The 21,513-nt window shown below is 38.1% G+C and overlaps 1 protein-coding gene across 13 annotated transcripts in view; it reads left to right on the forward strand.

Annotated features, from left to right (window-relative positions):
* Positions 1–21,513, forward strand: part of GRIP1 (glutamate receptor interacting protein 1) — a 303,224-nt gene that overhangs the window by 191,116 nt on the left and 90,595 nt on the right. For 9 of the 13 annotated variants that reach the window (XM_079303918.1, XM_079303919.1, XM_079303912.1 and 6 more), the window contains exon 2: positions 10,680–10,760. The exons of 3 other annotated variants lie outside the window; for them this stretch is intronic. In XM_079303918.1, the coding sequence (XP_079160044.1) occupies positions 10,680–10,760 (81 nt within the window). Of the gene's footprint in view, positions 1–7,319; positions 7,400–10,679; positions 10,761–21,513 lie in introns of those variants that run through there. One more of the 13 variants, XM_079303916.1, reaches the window with a different exon arrangement.

The following is a 21,513-nucleotide window of genomic DNA, read 5'->3' on the forward strand; positions in this document are numbered from 1 at the left end:
TGCTTTCTGTTGTCTTCTTCAAAATTATTTTATTAATTTAGCAAATCCATTGTTAAAATTAAATGTGCATGTACACTGATGCACCCATATTGTGATAGATCTGAAAATGCTGGCAATGTGCTGGTAATACACAGAAAGATTTAATAACTGCGTCACCATTACTGCAGTGTTGGGAGAAAAAGTTTAATAGAATTTTCACAGTATGCAAAAACTAAATCCATATTTATTCTTCCTGCAGTTGTGGCTGGCAATAAGTTTATGCTGTTGTTGTTTCTCTAGGAGATTCAGAGCTAAAGACATTGGTGAAGGTACTGCAGTGAATTCCTGAAAGAGAAGGAGTCCCAGTAAAAAGGATTGGGAGATTTGAGTATAGAAAGATTAAAAATCATTTGTCTGCATTCTTGAAGGTCATGGAGGTATAATTTTTCATGTATGCCATACATTCATTTTTATCTATTTCTTTATTGCTATATTTTCCACAGGTTTGCAGAAAGCTGATTCACACATGGACTGAGTTGCATGTAGGCAAAGATGTTGTCAAGCAGATCTAATAATTACCATTTTACAGAATTTGAGGAATACTGCAGACAGTGAACTGCTTGCCCTAAATAAGCTTTGAGATTAAATAGGACCCAGGAGACACTGGCAAATAAAGATTGTTTGACAGGTTAAAAGCCTTGCTGTAAAGAACTACATGCATGGATAGATGCTGTCTGGAGCACAGAAGGTGGCCTAGGCTTTATGTGAGCTTTAAGTAAGACAAATAATGTATATATTGTTTTGTCAACTTGACATCTCTTTTGTTACTATGCTTTGTTCCCAATTCTAAAAGCACACAGCACCTTATTTTAAAAGAACCTTACTCTGCACTGTGTTCAAACTTGTCACATCTTCCAAAAACAATGAAGTTTTGCTGACAAGTGAAGTTAGTCTCAATTATTGTGCAGTCTCTGTGGATATATTGACTAAAGTCTTCTAGGGTAGGGGCTGAAAGTAGGATAGTATTTCACAAGGCCATGAGGAAGGTGCCAGGTTTATGGCCTGACTCTTGAAAGAAGTGCAGTCTGGAAGATCTGTTTTTCACTAAGCTTGAGCTGTGCCAGTTTGGACTAATGTGTGTCATTTGGACTATAAAAACGAGGGACAATCCCACTGGCATGTATAAATACACTGGTGCTGGTGTAATGTTTATGCAGCTCCTAGTGGCAGGTTAGAATTATTCTGTGAATTAAATAAAGCTTGTTAGTGGGACTAAAAAGAATAACTATAATGCTGCAAATATATACATTCCAAAGATGGGAAAGCATGCTTTACTCTTTATTTTCTCCACCCTACAGTTAAACTTGTGTAAATTCTTGCTTTAAAATTAAATGGGATATTCCACCAATTGAATATTCTTGTGTGTACACTGTGCTTTGGTGACAAGATCAGCCAGTGTTTGTGCTAAGTCATGCTCAGTAGGAAGAGCTGGTAGGATCTGAGCCTAAACTAGTAGGCTCAGTAATCTGTGTGGTTTCTGGAATGAACAGCATACATGAGAGATATTCTTAATAAGATCTTCTGAAGAGTGGAAGAACATTATTAGGAATAACAGAATGACAGTTAAAGCAAGGAAAGAAAATTGTAGACTGATGGAGGGAGCTATTTTCCAGCTGTGAGACCTGATGCATCCTGTGGAGCAGCTTCCAGAGGAAGGCGATGAGGATGGCATCACTAGAGACACTTACAGACACAAATAGGCTGGAAAACACATTATATCATTTGCTGCAAATAGCATTAGTACAGCACTGGAACTGAGGCAGGATAGTTAACCTAAAGAAAAAATTACCAATTCTAACTTCCTTTGTTTGAAGACAGTGTTGTGACTTTGCTTATTGCTGTTTTCTGTGAAGCAAACTAAGCATCTGTTTACTAAACAGTTTAACATATTTTACTTATTTTTATGGAACTTGAATGACAGACTCACTAGCTCAGCTATTAACCTTTATCACTGACTTCCCCCTGCACACCTGCAAGTAGCTTCTGCTTTCCCTGGCATGCAGTAGAGACTTTCTTAGTTGATATTCCCTCTTCAATCCCATCTCTGCCCACTGTAATGTCAGCAGCCTGGGCAGATGTTTGTGATCTGCTTTGTGTTGCAGTCTGCACTTGTAGAAGATGGTGTGTCTCTTCCTCTCTTCCTAATTTTCAAGCAGTCAGACTGTAGGGAAAGCTTCTGCTGAGATTGGGCTCAAAAAGCACAGGCACTGTTGGTGCACAGTCATTGCTGTTGAGTCCTGCTGGTACAGCAGAGGTGCCATGCAGAGCTCAGATATGACCAATCTATATTTCTGCTGTTGCATTTTAACCACAAATGTAGCAACAGGTCATACCACACATTGTGTTTGATTACCATACAGGACAGTACATTGGCCAAGAAGCCAACTGCCCTTTGTCCAAAGGAGGCACAGTGGTGGCTTAGCTTCAGGCATTGTCCAGGAGCCATGGGATGTGGCTTGGTCCCTTTGCTCCCTGTGAGCTAGCACGGGTTTCCCAGCCCATCCAGGGATGGGTAGATCAACCAAGGGTAGAGAATTAAAGGTAATACTAAGGTAGCTGATGCATTTTCTGATTTTCATTTTCTATTTTTCATAGCTATTCATAAAAGGGTTCTTCCATGAATTGTGGCATTAATGCTCAAATATTTTTGAGGGATGTTGATTTAGCATTTACCAGTGTTAAAGTGATTGAATTTATTAATTATTAGAACTTTGTAAAGAGAACAGCTTTCAATATATTTTTCCCCCCAAAAGCTAATATATGGCACTTTTGTGCAAGGCCAGCATGCAGCAATACATCAGAACTACACATGTGTAAGAAGGACAACAAAAGCACACAGCACCTTATTTTAAAAGAACCTTACTCTGCACTGTGTTCAAACTTTCCTATGGACCAGGGTGTTCAGAATAAAATGGAAGCTTGAATGTCTGGAAATACTTCCTGTCAGTGATACCTGTGTCCCTTAGGACTTTCCTTTTAAATTAAAAGGTTTATAGCCCCGTCCTCCAGGATAAGATTTTCTGCAGAAGTTGTATGTACAGAAAAATCCCAAGACTGTTGCAGAAAAGTGTTTACATCCCCAGTTTCTTCAAGCTTTTTCCCACACCAGTCTCTTCAATTTCTAGCTGGTCTGGGTAAGCCTCTCACACATTACTTCTGTGCTGCCTGTATTATTTCCATCAACAATAAACAGCAGCCCAAGACAATAAAGTGAAACTCAAGTTGAATTTTAAAATTATGCAACGATTCTGTGATGATTCTGGTTTATGGCATTCACACTTAATGCTTGATGCTGTATAAACAAAAAGACATATTTCTCAGATTGGAAGTAGTTTGTGGTTGGGGTATTATTTAAATAGGATTACTTCCTTATTAGATAATCCGCTGAAGTGAATTTCACCATATGCTAATATCTCTCGAGACACATTTTGAGCTTTCTGCAGATCCTGCATGTTTTAAATGGTCTTGGAAAGTTCTGAATTTTCATGAGCAAAATAGCTTTGGGAGGAGATCAGCATACTTAGTAATTTAGGAAACCAAGCATTTCCATTCAGGTGCCTAAGCACAGGCGTAGGAAATTAACTTTGCACAGGCAAACTTGGAGGATATTCAGATCATTTTTCAAACAGTCAAGCTTGCTGAGGTATTGTAAATATCAATATGAAGTGGATTCACAGTTATGCATAATTACAATACCCTACTTCTCTTGCTTCTAGATTAAAACTGAGCTGCTACTGTAATAAGTAACCATATAATTCAGAAAAAAGAGAATTAAATTTACATAAAGTATTATAAAATTGAATAAATTTTCACTTTAGCAAGACAACAAAGTTATTCATTGGTAGTATAACTGTTAAAATTAAGTTTCTAAGAAAACCAGAGACTGTCTACTAAATGTGGAAAAGAAAATTACCAGAGGAGCTATTCTAACTCTTTCTTCTCATAATTTTTCCATGTCACATACACCAAGAAATGTTACTTATGGAAGCATTTGAAACCCTATGTTTTCTTAATAAAGACTGCTCTCAAGAGCACTGAGCACACAATTTGATAAGAAAGGATTAAGATTAAATACATCCATATTTGTCCTACTTGGAGCCTAGATCATTAATGGCTACTTTACATGCAGTGCTTAAAAAAATTTAGATAATTCTAAGCACTACTTTGAAGAGCAGCATTGCTATTTCCAAAATCAAGTCTCATTGGATGTTACTGAAGCCATAGCTCTAAAGTGAATTTGAAAAATAATTATTACCAGTAAAAATTATTATTGCCAGTAGGAGAAAGTAATGTTTTCTTTCATAGTTGGAGCTCCCATAACAGATCTGAAAGGTTTAATATATGGGCAAAACAAATTTTGGCATTTTGTTGTTTCCTGAAGCATTTACATTCAAAATATGTACATTATACATCTGGTGAAAAAGGCTAAGATAATTTTGTCTCTTTTTTCAAGAGTTTATAGTCCCTTATGCTCTGGCACAGCTGTAGTGGTATTGTAGTAACCATGAATGTTCCAGGATATCAATTTTTCTCTAGATTTCTGCATTATTTAAAAGAAAATCTTAAAAAAATGTAACATCTTCCTTTCCCAGGAGAAATACATTCTCTGAGATATATTTTCATTACTTTTGTCAGAGTGAGCTAGCAAGGCTAAATGATTGTGTAGCTGGGAGTTTGGGTGCTCTATGTGAATGTGAGAGTGGGCTTCAAGTCCCTGCTCCAAACAGTTTTTCATCCTTCTCACAGAAGGGAAGATCTTTAACAGAAAGGCCTGAGTTTAGAAAAGAGTCAGTTGCTGCAGGAATGATCCTAAAAGTTCTACCAAGACCCTTTGTAAGCCTCCCCAACTTCAGAGCTTCAATAAACCCCAGGCATTAGTGGATACATGTTTATTTTTATCTGTAAGAGCCTCTAGCTGCAAGCAGTGGAGATAATAAATAGTTCTGTAGCTCAGAATTCACCCTCACTGGTATGATATTGTGCAAAAAAAGATGCTTTTAGATAAAATTGGGCATTATGCCATTTAAAGAGAAAATTCAAGATAGGTTTCAGATATAGGAGGTATGAGAACCTATGGTATTTTGTGCTGTATTGGCAGGATTCATAAAAATTTATTGTTTTTAATGAAAATCACTTCTTTATAAAGTTAAGAAGCAACAAATTTCAGTGAATGAAATATTACAGATCTAGGAATGTGGGAAGTAACAACTGGGACTCTGGTACTTTTTATTCTTTGAGGAACTAATCTTGGGGATGTTCTCTCAGTTGCAAAAAATCTTCATGACAATTTGTGGTGTTGTCAGTCTGTCTCTGTACAGATGTGTGATTCTCTACTTGTCTGAGGTGCCTGCTGTCCTAAATGGTGCAAACAGCAGCACATGAAGATCTTACTCCTGTACACTGAGACAGCTGGAGCTTAGCCAGCTGAAAGTGTAATGTGCTTTTTGAGGAGTCTTGGGACTTGGTTGGAGATTCTTCACAGCAGGGAACATTTGAGGAACACCTCATTTCACTTGCCTGGGTTGTGAAGTCTACTTGGACCTACATAGTTATGCTCTAAAATTGTTTAAATTCAGTTTTTCCTAGGCCAAAGAACAGCTTGATCTGTGGTAAGACACAAGAAAAGCTATCCAAGAATAGAAAATAAAGAACTGAAAGATGGAAACTCTGTTCTCCCTCATAATGCTTACACATCTACTGTTAAAATTAATATAGCTTTCAAACTCCTAAATACTAGAAAATTCCTGTGTTTGAAATTCCTCATGTACAAATTTGATGCTACATTGTTTCCCTGCTTCCTCTAATGCAGGTTTTGCAGTAGAAAAGCAGATACAGATGGTGACACAGAGCTGAGAGCAATAGAAGCATCTTCATCTTTCCTCTCCATGTAGGAGGTGCAAGGTGTCAGCACAGAGTTGTTCAGGAGCTGTTCCCAGTGGGGTGGGGAAAGGTTCCTCTTGTGACAAACAGGATGTAGCTGTGCTTTGGGGGCACCTGGTGCTGCCCAGGATTTGGACACATTTATTTGGTTCAGCAGTCATTGCATGGACATGTGTGGCAGCAGCAGTGAAGGAAATGCCTCTAACCCTTTTGGAAAACTGGAGGAGGCAGTGCCCTTAGCCTGTGCCACTCTGTAAACAACATTCTTGTGTCAATAGCTTTCACAGCCCCCAAGAGAGACATGAGAATAGTTCAGTGGTCATAAACTGCCTGGATTGTTAAATGTCTAGACTTGACTGTTGAGGAAGTATCTTTAGGCCTTCCTTTTATTCCCTCTCATGTGCCCCCAGTTGGTATCCTTCAAAGGATATTAAGCTAAATACAGCAAACATCTAAAGATTTCATATGGTCATTTTGCTGACACAGGACCAGGCACTTCAGATATATATCTGTACACATTGTATCATGTATAATCTTTCTAATTACTGTTCTTTCTTGAGTCTTCAGAGCCATTAGTCTTGGACAGATGCCCCACACCTGTATAGTAATAGCAATGCAGAATGATATAAATGGGTCACAGCATGGTCCCTAACTCAAAGAATGAATCATTCAATTACAGGATAGAGATGCCATCTGGTTAAAAATAGGGAGGAAAGTAAAAAAAGCTGTTTATCTGCCACACAAACAAAAGGCAATAAACCTACAGTAATAGCTGTAAGCAGGAGTACTTGCCTGTCTACTTGATTATTATCTTTGTAGTCTTTAATGGTATGCAGGGATTTGAAAGGGTGATGTGTAAGCTACTGTTACTGGTGTTCAGGGCTGTTCCATGAGGACAAGTAAAAGGAGAAGACAAAAGGGTAATTTTGTGTTGCTGGTTAAGAATCCTAAAAATCTGCAAGGTGTCACCTCTGCGATTATCACTTTGTGTTCTGCCGAGAAGGAGTGAATTAACACAGTGTATATCATTCAGTATTGCACATTTACAGCTGTTAGAAACATGCAAAGTATGAATTTGGTGGAAATAACCCCTGCCTCTTAACAGCCTAAGAGGGTTAGCTGCCTGTAGTCACTGAGTGAAGAGATGTGCTGGCATAGCTGACACCTTTATATGACCTGACTAGCTGAAATTGCTTACTCTGATCTGTCTGATTTTTAGCCAGAGGGAATTATGAGAGGGAAAACAGCCAGTGGTGTGTCAAACAGATGCACCCACAGCTGGGTGGGTGTAGCTAAGCTGGTAGGGAATGTGAGGGATTCCTTCATTGGACAAGAGCAGGTGCTGTGGGTGGCAGGTTTGCAGCTGTGTCCAGGTGAAGGTTTTGCTGTGCTTTGGGGTGATGCAGTTTGGCCTGTGAGTTATTTATGCACTGTAGCTCACTCCCTGCTGATGATGTGCTACTATTAGGGGTGTAAACTGGTGAGATTTATGTTTCTGAATCTAGCCTGTTTTTCCCTCTCCTTTGTATGTGTGGTGTCTTAAAATATATCACAGTTTTTCCTGATACTCAGTTCTTATCTTCTGAGTTATTATCTGTTTGCAGGGGAATGCTTCAGATCCTTTTTGCTCCTTTGCCTTTTCTGTGTGTTGGCTTGCTGAATTGAGCTTCATTTCCAAGTCTATCAGTGCTGGTAATACGAAACTCTCCTACAAATCCCCCTTGTCACTGCTGTCATAAGGCATTTTCACATTTTTTAAATCCTCTCTTCTAACTGTAGAGTGGATGAAGGCATCAAGAAATTTTAATTTGATGATAAATTCTTGTGGCTACTCATCCAACTTTATTAGCACATGCAAACAGATTTTTTCCTTTGGGTCACCATGAATGATGTCTGACACTTAAGGGCTATCAGGACTTCCTTGTCTCTCTACTTTCTTTTGGGTGACATGTAATTCTGGATCTGTCTGATCTTTATTTTGCCTTCCTGCCTCAGTTAAACATCTCAATAAGGCTCAGTCAGAATCTTTGTACAGTTGATTGGTTTTTGCTTCCTTTGGCTCCTTGGAGTCCTTTATACCTATTTCTAGTTATATTTCAGTCTGATTTTACTGTTAAAAGAGCATTGGAAGGAAATTCTTTCCAATTCTGAGAACAGCTTGCCAGTCCACCAGTGGCTCATTGTTCTTTCCCAATAATAACAGAGTCTATTTTGCATTTCCAGGGTTTCAGAAGTTTATGAAGAAAATTTTGGACCCTTTGTTTTGTTATGACAATCTGTGAACTGATAAAGAAATATAATGCAAATTTCATGCCTACAGTACCCAACCCATATAAGCATCTGATAAGCTTTCAGTGTTAATAGGCTTAGATTAAAATACTAGTTTACTCACCTGTGCAGTTTTAGTTATTTTCACATCTGCTGGTTATTATGTAGAAAACATTTTTGCACAGGCTCCCTAATAAGTATTTGAATGTGCAGTCCCTCCCCTCCCTGGTGTTGTTAACCAGAAGGATTTGCAGATTTGTCCTGTGTTCTGAACTCAGAATAACCACAGGTATTTCTAGTGCAATATTGGGAAAATCTTCTTCCAATGTGAGAGTGGAGATGATTTACTCATTTATTCAATGACAAAGGTTCAGTGGAAAAGGTCTGGTTGTGAAAATTCTTCTTTCCTTTTTTCCTCTCCCTCAATCTGATGACAATAATTTGTATGTAAGAACTCTGACTTGGAGAGGACTGTTTTGTTCTGTAAATGGATATATTTTTCATGAGTAGGGCATGCAGTCTAACAGGGCCCAGAAGTCATCACTATCCATCAGTTATGGAGTAATTGTATTATGTTTCCTGCCCACTTTTTACTAGAAAAATGTGTGTCTCAGACTGTCTGCTGTCATTTTAAGCAACTAAGTAGTAATGCATAATGAACATATAAGCCACATGTTCAGTTTCTTTGTCTTAAGCCTTGTCTTGAATTCAAGTGCAGTGGTGCCTCTTCTGTGAAAGAAAAAGAGCTAAATTCTTCTTCTTTCAGAAGCTTTAGTTCAGTCTTACTCGATTTTTTTCTTTAGTGAGGAGGTGTATATTCTACATATGTAATAATATTAGCTTATCCACTTACCTCAAATAGAAGTATAAGGCTTTACATACCTTTTTCTTAAATTATGTACCTGGATCCATGTTAATATTTTTTCCATGCTTCTCTATTTCCTGTAGCTGGCAGCTTTATTTTCTTGACATTTGTACTAGTGTGTGGTATAATCAAGCCTGTTACTCTTCCACTTTTAACATTGTATTCCTAAAACAATTGCAGTTCATTTTACTGTAGAAAACACAATTATATTGGCTGTTGTGCTATTTTACCAGTATGTGTTCTTCGCTAGTTGCTGTATTTTCATCAAGGTTCATGGCTATAAATAATTATTTAGCCTTTTCCTTTTTTCTTTTTCCTTTAAATTAGTTTATGCTTTTTGTTGTTACAACTACCTAACAGTAACAGACTTCATTACAGAAGTTCTGGTTCTAAAGGATAACCAGCTCATTCAGTCACTTCTTTGAGACCTGGTTTTAAATTAAATTATGCTGACCAAACTCTTATCTCACTGGTATAAAATGGAGTGCTGTCTTTGATGCAAGTTTCTGAAGGAGTTTGAATCCTCGCCAGATGTAAAGAGTGCAATCAGCAAAGAAGGATTATTCTGTCAAGAGTGTCAGCTGAAAAGATGGTCCTCCAGAAAAAGTTTATATGGTTCTGTTTGATATGAAGATGCTATAACAGATAATGTAGTCTTTGATTTCTCTACTCATTGATCAGTATTTAAGCACATATTCATGCACATGCTATAAATGCATCAGTCATTTGCAATCTGAAGGAAAATATGCAAACAGAAAGATTTGTGACACTTTAAAGTCTTTGAGCACTCAATTAAAGGGAAAGCAAGGCAGAAGCCTTATTTCTTCTGATTCCTTTCTTTTAATTGAAATAATAAAATGTATATACAATTTCTTCTATTTTATTCACATTTCTTTCCTGCGCTTTTAGCTCTGCCTTTTCAAAACTACAATATAGTTGATTTTTTTCCTTACCGCTGTCCTGCTCTTAGGAGGGATGTAGAAGTATCTCACTTTCTGCCTAATGCTGCCTCTAATTGGTGACTCATCTGCTCATCCCACCATTAGTGGTCTTTTGTGCACTGAAGTTGTTCAGTAGGTGTTCCACATAGCTTCCTGTTTAGACACAGGTACAGTGCTGTTCTTGAGGCACAAATGTGCAACAGCCTTCTGATGTTTTCCCCAGTCAGTTGCTGCTAAGGACATATCCTAAAGGATCAGTGCATCTTCCCAGCCAGAATATTCAAAAGCTTCTGGAAGCCTTTTACTGCTGAGCAGGGATAGTGTCTCTGTCATTCAGGTCTTTGACACACGAAGTTTAGAAACATGAGAAAATGACAATTTCTATCATCATGTTAAACCTGGAAAAGCCTTTATATGTTAGGCCTGACATCAATATGTGTTACATCCAATTTGAGTTTTAGCACATCCTTTTCAGCTCTCCTGTACAGAGCCTTTGTCACAGAGTCTAAACATGGCATAGAGCATTGAGTTAGAATTCAGAAATACCCATCCTCATCTGGCTCACAGCTTCTCTTGTGATCTGCATTGCTAGTTCATACAGTATCTAGATCTAAAATAAATTTTTAAAAGGCTGTTTTTGACATTATATTTAACAGTAACTGGAGGTGTTGCTTGTTTCTGTTTAGATGAGAGTCCTTACACAAAATCTGCAAACCAGGCAAAGGCACCTGATGGAGCACTGTCTGTGAGGAGACAGAGTATTCCAGGTAAGACTTGCTTCGCTTTTTGTAACACCTAACTTGTTTTTGAGCAGCAAGGTAACACTAATCAAAATTCAACTAGTTATAAAAAGCAAATATATTACATTTGCTATCAAGCAACTTTAAAGGAAAGTTCCAAGAGAGCTGTAAGGAATTTCTAGTTAGGTTGCCTCAAGCTTTTGCTGTGAAGAACATGCCCACATCTGTCTTTTGCAGCAGATTTGAGACACTGAGCACAACCACCTTTTCATCAGACACTCATATATTTCCAGGCCCTCTGAAATCTGTTCTTTGCTACCTGGTTTCAATAATAGAGGGACATTGGCTCATATTTTCCACTACTCATCAGCCAGAATCAGAAGTCTAACAGAGAAACAGTCTGCCAGAATTCTTGTCTTCATGTGATTTTCTGCCACGTGTAGAATCACTTATCCATCCCTGTCTTTTGTGTCATTGCATTGCACAAAGCTGGACTGTTAGATTAGACCATTAGTTAAACTAAGTGATCTTTCAACCTGTGTCTCTCTTAATTACTTCAGATAAGTCTGATATAAGTACAAGTTTGACAAACATATTATGCAGCAACCTAAAGGGATTTTCACCTCCAGTAATATTTTAGAGACCTTCTAATGAAAACAAATGAATGCTGACAAAGGTTGCACTCAGGTGGAATTACTGATGTTGCTATTCTCACCTCAAGCATAGTCACCTCTGACTCAAAGGGAAGATGTATTGCAGTAGAAATCGGAAGCTGTAAGGTCATGTCACCCACATTCTAATGGTTAATATTGCCTGTGCTAAGTGGCTTTATTATTGAGCAAAGACATACAACCCACAGAGTGTTTGTGGATGGGGGATGGAGCTCAGACCTTTGCCACTGCTAGGCTCAGATCTCATCCCAGCAGCTATGGTGAACACCAAAGCACGTTTTGTGGATGCTTTGTGTGCATATTTCTGTGTGTGAGAGAGAGCAAGCTGCCTTATTTAGTGTTGCTTATAATGAACATTCTTGTTCATTCTTGAAAACATCCTAGTGGTCTAAAAAATCTTATTTTTATGGTAGAATCATGAAGAACATAACCCTTGTGAAAAGACACAAGTACAGTGTCCAGTGTACAATTATTCTTCTAATAAAATAATTATACAAACATCAACCAAGGTTTGTTTTTTTTTAATCCATGTCAGTACAAATCAATATTCATTGTTCTTCAGAGTGAATGAAGACTTCTATAGGGTTCTTTTCAGGTAATGCTGTGGCTCATAGTTCATTAATATTTATGATCTTGAAAGTATTCAACCTTCTGATTTTTTTGCTGTGATCTTAGTAGTTATCATTTATAGTGTGGTTACTGTATTTATAAAACACTTAAGCTAAGGTCTGAGAACAGACTGAAGTTTGTGGTTTCACATGATATTTTGAGAGCTCATGATGATTATCACTTATCTTCTTTGGAGAGAAAGTTTGATGAAAATGTACTGGTACATTTTTTCTTCAAAGCATCTGATAAGATTAGGAATTTCAAGTGCTGAGTAATAGTCATCATGACTAATGACCATTTATTTTGATTTTTTTACAATTTTGCTGCACATTCTGGAGTTTTTGAGAGTATTGCAGATAAATTTTTACTGTATGCTCTGTATAAGGCACAGTTTATTCAGAGAGATTAATACAAATGTTTGGTGAGGTGTGCTTTGCTGTATTTCAAGTGTTCTGAAAATAACTGGTCTAAGCTTATGTATATTCTTCAGCTTTTAATATAGTGATGACATTTATCTGAATGCCTCCATCTCTAGACCTTAGGACCCCAAAGGATAAATGAGATTGAGCTGGTTGGATATTTTTTTAAATTGTAATTAAAATTCTTCATGCCCCAACAAACTCTCATTGTAGCACAATGGATGTTGTGGGTTTAGATACATAAAAGGCTTTGCAAAACTAAGCATTATTTTGAGAATTAACTTGAACATTTAGGAGTTGACTGAAGTTACTGAAAATAACCTATAAACATTTGTATCACTTGACACCATGTGCTGTATGTGAGATAGCACCTTGTAAATAGCTTCTATTCTCACTTGTGTGTGAGCATTTTATTCACATTATGGATTAGTCTTGGCAGAGGTGCAGAAGCATCCCAGCTAGCCAGCTTCATTTGGCAATGGGAGGTTCACTATTAACTAGTAGCATTAATTAGTACAAGACCAGAAGCAGAGCAGCTGCTGCTGCTTGGGAGCAGGATCACACTTCTGACATTATGTAGGTCAGCTCCAAATAGCTTTTGAACTGGGAGATGTGATGCAGTGAACCCAGTAAACTCTGCTGGACCTGGATGGGAATATGTCAGCTGGAGTTACTGTCAGTAATCTTCACATGGGGATCTTATCCTACATGGAAAGCATTCATTTCTATCCCCCCAGATGGTATGCCTGATAACACATCACATTCCTGAACTGCTGTTCTTTCAAGCTTGAAGCATGGGAGTGCCTTTGACAGTATAGCTGTCTATTCCACTTGATGCTCTGTCATTCCTAAGACATGGACAGCAGATGTTCTATTCCCAAGGAATGCTCTGCCTATTGAATTAGCCAAGAGAAAACTTCTGGGGTTTAGCAACGCAATTGATTGTATGCAGAGTTTTCCACAGGTTTCAACAGTCTGTGAAAAAAATACTAGTGAAAATACACAGGATGTGAGATGTAGATCTTCCAGCTTGGTAATGGGATCATGGCATCTCCCTGTGTCTGGTGAAAGTTCCTTCTTGTGGCATGTGAATTCATTTTAAAGGATTTCACTGCTATATCCTTTTGACAACTATCAAAAAGGGGAGCTTTTGTTGCTGTGAGGCCTGAAACTACCAGCTGCAAACCTCTAGAGGTGGGTTTTATCCTTCTATGTGAAACTGTATTGAAAGAGCAGTATTGATGAGCACTGACTGAGTGCACAGAGAAGTAATGTAATTCTGTAGAGGTTACATGGAGCTCAGGCTTGGTTTATTTTACAGGAAAAAATGTTGAAATAATCATTTTATAATTAAAATCAAATGAGCACATACTGCGAGATCATTGCACTGAGTTTAATTCCTTTCATCCCCAGAAGGAAGGAATGGATTAAGCATCTCCCTGGAGCAGTACTTGCTTATTTGAGATGCAGAATGCATTATTCATGTGATGAGACTACATGTCATATTTGCCATGTCTTCACATGGTGCAAAATCAACAAGCAACAGATCCTTTCAAAGGGATTTACAGAATTGCTGAAATAATAGTTAATTCAGATTTTCTGCATTCATATAATGCAGTTGGAAACTTGGACTTTATTTTGCATATGTGTAGGTGTTTAGTTACAGTTATATATACATGATTGTTTGAAATGTTACTTAGCTTCACAGTTTGAATTTCTTAACTTAAAAGTAAGGCTTGAGGTAATGCTAGGATGAGAAGCAGCTTGCAGTCAGAAACAAACAGATTTTCCCCTCTAAACATCTAAATTTAGACTGTCAGCCAGGCTATAGTGAACCCTTTTTGCTACCCTGTCCTCATGGAAGCCAAGGGAACAAATATATTGTGCCCCACTGAAGAAACTGTCACTGCAGGACTAGTGTTAAGGTACATAAAGTGAAAACAATGTGCTTCAGAAAACATCAGAATCATAGATGCGGTTAAAAACAAGGGTAATTTTTAAATTAAGGTGTTTGATAGCCAACCTCTTGAATTCCTAGGTTCAGGTGGAGGTAGTTCCCACTGAGTTCCTGGACTGACTTTTCCTGATTTCCAGGGGTCTGGCAGTGCCCAGCCAAGGGCAAGGCTTAGGTCAGTGGGGTGAGCCAAAGGTGTCATTCCATTGCTAATTCCTGCAGGAGCTTTAGAAAGGACATCAGCTCTTCCTGTGGCACTGATACAATGTCAAGAGCTGATGGCACTGTTCAAGAGGCACTTTGAAGTCAAGCAGACTTTAGCATTTCCTTCAAGATAAGTGTGTTCCAGTGCTGTCCTGAATATGGACAGCTGAATGATTTCCAAACTAAACTCAATATCCTCTTATCTGTTTTAACAACATGGGTAAATCAGTCAACAGTGATGCTGTGCAAACTGTTCACTTTATTCATCTATTTCTTTGTTTTCAATTCACTTACTGAAAACTGGGGGCATGGAGTGGAAAGAAGTGAACTGACACAAGAATAAAAATTATTGCTTTGTGAAGTGAAAATAAGACTCCATAAATTTAAGACTGATTAAAATATTTCATAGAATCTGCAACAAAAGCTTCATTTTGTTTTTAGTCTGTATTTTTAATTGAGTCTTAAAACTTGCCATTATTTAAAAATACATAGTTAAAAACACCAAAGTTTTTGAGATGAAATGTTTCAGCTTCTCAGTGTTTCTTTTTTGATTTGTTTTTTGGAAAAAGTGAATCTCTGCCAAATCCAGTTGGCATTAAATTTAAAGAAAAAAAAAAAAATCTATACTTCTTCCTTCTTCTGTCTACTGACCTAGACATGTGCACTGTCTCAGACTCCTGGCTATGTAAAGTTTTGTTGCCTGAAGTAGTTAGTGGCTCAGAAGAGCTGTAGTCAACTGTGCACTGGGAGAGCTATTTGAATAATCTGTGAATTCAGGGATTTTGTTTAGCTAAGATGAATGCAGTGGTGAGCTGTCTCATAAATAAATTCGTGTTCAAGAAACGGGCACCAATAATGAAGGGTAGTGGAAATATTTCCTCAAAGAGAAGAGTTTTCCTGTTCTCTGGGGCAGAAGAATGGCACAGCTGCCTGCCTTCTGCCCTGCTCTACACACCTGGCAGAAAGCCCTTGGAGTCTTGTCCTCTCACCATGTCCAATCCACTGTTGTTTCACCTCCATGCAAGCCTCGTGCTCCAGCTCTGCCTCCTCTGGGACTCACAGGAGCCTTCCCAAGTCTCCTTCCAGCCACCTTCTACTCACAGTGATAATGGATCTGCTGAACAGGCAAATCATCTGCATTTATGGTGAGAGTGCATGCCAGCCTTTGCAGAGACAAGCAGGAAAAGACCAAACCTAGAGAAGTCATTCTTTTGACGTTTTCTCCACCAAGTGGAGCATCTTCTTCTCTCTAACCATTTTTTTTTAATTATTAGTTGTCATTTGCAAGTTTTGTATGCAGCTGCAGGGAGGTACTAACAGGTCAGTTGTTAAAATAGGTCACTGTGCTCTGAAGGAAAATTGTCAAGACTTTGAAGTCTGAAATTAAAGTGACTAGACTTTTCAGTTCCTTTGTACCTGTGTAAATACTGCACTTTCTCTCCACACTACCTGATTCTTTGAAGCATTCTGTAATATAGGTTTTGTATTTCAGTACAGTGTTTGATCTCAAAAACAGGGTAGCCATCAAACTGGAGGGAAAACAGAGTGAATGTACAGCCCTGAGCACATCCTCTGCAGTGGCTCAAGGTCTGGAATTGCTGTTAGTAAATGGTTTGCAGCCTTGTTTGGGGGGAGCTTGGTAACAGAATTTTAATGCAAAAATAAAATGTTAAACAAACATAATTTTAGGGTAGACTGAATTTTGAACTGCTTAGCTAGAAGGAAGCACATGCAAATCAAAGAAGCTTAAAATGCCTTGAAAAGATAATATTTACAGAGCTGATACTAAAAAAGTAATTGCTGTATGATATAGTGTCCTCAGTAATTGCTTAGGACACAAAATATTCCTAAGAGAAGTTATGAAACACTAAATTATTGTAATAAAACCAATAATTAACATCCTGGGAATTTTCAGGCTCTGAAATATTTAAATACACAATGTAAATGTCATTAGAAAGCAGTAAGGCAGTTCTCATCTGATCCTTGGCTCTGAACACATGGAGCTATTTACAGAAATACAGAGGTATGCCTTTTTTTCCCCTCCCTGACCCACAGCCTGCTGTGCAGCAAATGCTCATAGTCTCAGGCTGCACCAAATCTGGCTTTCCTGAGGGGTTTGTCTACTGCCCACAACTGATGAACTCAAATGTAGGTCAAGTGGATGCTGAAGAATTTTAAAGACCCTTCTTCTTTCTTCACAATGTTTCTTGGGGTTTTGTAACATCTAGAAATATGTGTTTAAATAAAAATATATTACTATTAGAAAGCAAGCTGAGATTGTGAAGAAATAAGAAATTTAATCTATATATATCTGTATATGTGTATGTACATATATATATACACAAAAATTCCAGAATCCAGTCTAAATTAAAGCCAGAACCTGTGATCCAGTTATGATGTCATTGAGTTGCCAATACAGAATTGTATTAGCTGAATTTAAGATTGTGTGTGCTGTGCCTCGATTTAAGTGAGGAAAAGTTCTGCACTGCATATTATAATAGTAGAATAGATGGAGTGCATTAATTTTCTGTTGTAAGAAAATCTCAGAAAAATGTGAGAAATCTGGAAAGTAATACAGAGAGATAAAAGGGTTTTAAAGAAAAAGTTCACATTGATTGGAAAAAAATAAAATTGGACTTCTGAAGTGATCCTGGGATTTAAGTTCCATTAAGTGGCACTGCTCAGGAGGGAAGACAGCTCCCAGGTTATTCCTGTAGCTCAGCTCTTAACTGAGGCAGGTTCCCAGTGACTGGCAGATGTGACAGACAATGATGCATCCCTGAGGGTACGTGCTTGCCTATGTGCAAATAGCTTCAGAGCCAGTTTTGTGTTCCTTGGTGAGTAATATAGCATTGGCAGGACAGGGAGTGTTCAAAAGCAGCTGTTCTCATGCTGCACTTAACTTGGTCCAATTCCTTCAGGCTGCTCTGCTGAGTAAAACTGCAGAAGATTGTAAAAAAACAGCAGCATAGTTTAAGAGTGCTCCTAACATCACAGGCTCCCTTGCATCATTTGCTACAGTGCAGCCACCTTCTCAAGCAATGTTGCCTGACTGTGCAGTCCTCAGTCACTTCTTCCATCCTTGTCAAAAGAAACCTGCCTTGCCTTTAACTTCAGCTTCCCTCAGATTTGAGATGCACTCTGATGTCACAGATGCAGCACTGTGTTACCTAATTCATCATTCCCCACCAAAATGTGAAACAGTTTTCATTGACTAACTGGTTTTGCAGAGGAAGAGCATGATTTGCCTGAGAAAACCTGTCAGAATCATCCCCAACCTTTTTCATAGTCTCATGGTGAGAAAAAGGAATTCATTGCAGAAGTAAAACTTTAAAAGAAAATGTGTATCAGTAAAAGCTGGGTTAGGAAATTCAAGTATGTGTCTACAAAAGCACTTCTTTCCCTCAATTTGCATTTTTCTCATAGACACTTACTTTTACTGTGTACTTTTAAAAATCAGCACAAAATGCCACTGAAGAGATTTTAAGCATTTAGAGATCCATTAGCCATAACCTCTGCAGTCACAGTTATTATGGTAACGATCTTGGGTGATTTCTGAGCAGAAGTGAGTGTTCTGACCTGTGAAATGCAGATCACAGGCTAGTAAGCTTTTCTGCAGTTGAGGTGTTTATTATATCTGCAAAGTCATTTGCTGATTTTCATGTTGGATGAGAGGCTACAGTTGCTGTATCATTTACAGGCTTCCCTGTGTGTTTGTTTAACCTGCTGGAGGTTTACCAAATGGGCTGTGAAGCAGCTGCAGAGCTATATGTCTTTTCCTTCCCACTGACATTGAAAATTTCAGAATTTGCTTTCGCATATTTTGTACTGAAGATTTCTTTCTTGTCCTTCCTCCTTTTCATCGAAATAACTTTGTTGGAAGGGCTTCATATGTCATTTGTGTTTCACAGATAAATGTGAAAGAAATTTCTCTCTTGTAGAAAATTAACAAAGGTCACTGAGTTCTTACCTAATTGAGATTGCTGATGATTTATTTACACATATTCTTTACAGGTCTGCTACATGCTGGTGCTTTTCAGTTCTAAAAAGGATTAGAATAGAGAACAGTCTCATTTGACTCCTTTTACCATGAAGGAGAAAATGTATTAAGGGCAATACTGTAATGAGGAACTTGCACTTTTTCAAATACCCAACTGATACAAGGTCTGAAAATGTAACTGATTTTAAAGGATTTTCTGTATTCACACAGCCAATAGCAGATTTTGTTGCTGATGGTACCAAACATCTTCATTTACATTTATTTGGGTTTAATTGCATTCAGTTTTGCAAACCTTTAGCCTTTCAAAGTAAAATGTATTAATTTATTGCAGCTCCATTATTTTTCCAGAGAAATCCATTTAGCTATATGTAGTATAGAATGCTATACCATATAGCATCTGTAACATAATTTTAAAAGCTGCCTCAGCAATTTAGCTGTTGCATACACACATTTTGGGGCAGGGATGGGCAGTTCCAAGCTCATTGTTCTGTACTCAGCAAATGTGCTTGCAGTGTGTTCATGTGCATGTACTCCTCTGGCCATTTGTTGGTTTGAAGCACGAGTCCCTAGCACCTGCCTTCCAGTCACAGTGATACCACAGGACTTTGAATGGAGCTTGGAACCTGAAAATAGGGAAGCATCAGTGCATCTCCTGAGGCTGGGGGTCCCATCTTCCAGGACAATTGTTTTCCTGCACAATTTTGACATGCTCTCTGAGCTCCACAAAGGAAAGATACCCTTGTAATTTTAAGTCTTGGTGGTGTCTGTTGAAAATTTTGTTCTCCTTTAAAGGTTTCAGTTAGAAGAGGAAGCATGGTGTAGTGGACATGTGAGGAGAGGGATACTAGGAAAAGAAGAAAGATGGTCGAGACTAGATTTGAAATAGGAGCATGGAGACAGTCTCTGAAAGAGACACTGGACTAGCTGGGTGAGCTTGGAAAGAGGGAGAAGAACCGTTTGCTCTTAAAAGGTCATGGAAGGAGGTGCCAAGCACAGGGAGATTTGTAACCCTGGGATTGTGCAACTGATCACAGTCCCTTTCTGGCTGAACATAAAAATTACCAATCCCAATAATCACTGCTGTCTGCAAGAAGTTGTGAAACTTTGTGTAACCAGACTGACTGTCCCTTGTGGAACACAGCAGCCTGTTACAGCTACTAGAGGTTTCTCTGGGTAATTGAGAAGCTAAAAATTAGTACTGATCTCTTGAAAATTTTCACAGGATAGCACAGCTGGGCTTTCTTGGGGCAAGAAAAGGGGGTATCTTCAGAAAAATGGGCAGTACATGAGAAGATGTTGCACAAGGAATGCTCAGGTTCCCCAGTATGTTCATAAGTAAGGAAATGCATTAAAATTTTTCAGGCAGTATTTTTTTTTCTGAGTGGAAATCTGTTTAAACGTTCTTCTCTATACTGCTACCAGTCCAGTATTGAAGGGGAAAAGTGTATTCAACAGCAAAGATGATTTCTGCATCATTCAGTTGAGATACTCATGGATCCAGTGTCTCTAGAGAGGAAGAGCAAGCAGTAAATCTGTGTATACAGATCGTGTCAGTGGATTCAGAAGGGACTGAATAAGTTAATTGCCAAGAGCTTCATATGTAAATATTACAGAGATTGAGAAGCATTGTACTCTCTTATGTGACACTACTGGATATCAAGGAACTGTGGCAGGACCAGACTGGGCAAAGTAGGCTTTTCTCCCTAAACCTCATTTTTCTTCCTTCCCAGATGGAGCAGGATTAGATGGAGTGCTGGTCTGACCCAGGAGGGCATTGCTTTCTTTCAAAAATATTGTATTGCACAGTTCTGTAGACAGAAGCATATGACTAGCAAACAAAGTCCAGGCTTGTTCCTTTAAGGTCTGGGAGGTTTGCTCATCTGAGAAGTTGGGGATTTTTTTCCTTTATCATTTGCCTGCTTGAGTCTTTTTGCACTTAATAATTTCTTTTTATCTTACAGTTATAGATAATTAACTTGATGGCTTTAATATTCCTAATATATTTTCTAATACCTCTTTAAAGGACTTGGTGCATGATTTCCATCTGTTCAAGAGTTTTTTAATATCTCTTTCAGTTTCTTCTGTGATTATCATTTCAGGGCATGAAAATATTAAGGAAATAACATACTTTCTACAAAGATAACACCAAAATATGCTACCCCAGGTCTGGGTAGCAGTCTGTCTCTTCTTTTCTCACTGGATCAAAGCTTCTCATTTCCACTCTACATCTTGATTTTATACAATTTTAGTGTTTTTTTTTTACTATAAAGTTCTATGTCCATTTTACCAATATTAAATGGCTTGAAGTATTTGGTATGGATGGAGAAAAGGTTGTTTCTTTGCTTGTTTGCCTTACAGCATTTTTCTTCTTTCTTTTCATGTCTTACAAGCAAAAAAGATTCTGGTTCTTGTGTGTCTTCCTCATCACATCTGTGGTACATGGGGCAGACAGAGATGTAATGGCATGCCCCATAGTGTAGAATAAAAGAAGTGCTTTGGTTTGTGCAGGATCTGGAAGACCAGAAGTTCATTATAACAATGCAAACTAGCTTCTGTTTCCTTGCTATTTAAAAGTGCAGTGGTAGTAACAAAGGTCTTGTCTGTTCGAGTTTCGGTGTATTTATTGTGAATTTAAGAGGCCAAAAGAGGTGTTTGGGACTCTCTAAACTAAACATACAACCTTCTGGAATTTATTTGTATCTCAACTTGTATTTGAATTATATTTTAGAAGGACATTCAATCTATTTATGGTTGCCAGTGATTCAAAACCCATCACAACCTTCTGTGGTTAGACTCACTGCATTTATTTTTAGTTTAAATATGCACAGGTTCAGCTTCACCTCATTTGTAAGAAAGAGTTGTTTTTCATCAAAATTCACTGAATCCTTTATAGTCACTTCACTATGAAATCACCATTTGATCT

Source organism: Erithacus rubecula (assembly GCF_903797595.1).
Source record: "Erithacus rubecula genome assembly, chromosome: 4".
NCBI classification, from domain to species: domain Eukaryota; kingdom Metazoa; phylum Chordata; class Aves; order Passeriformes; family Muscicapidae; genus Erithacus; species Erithacus rubecula.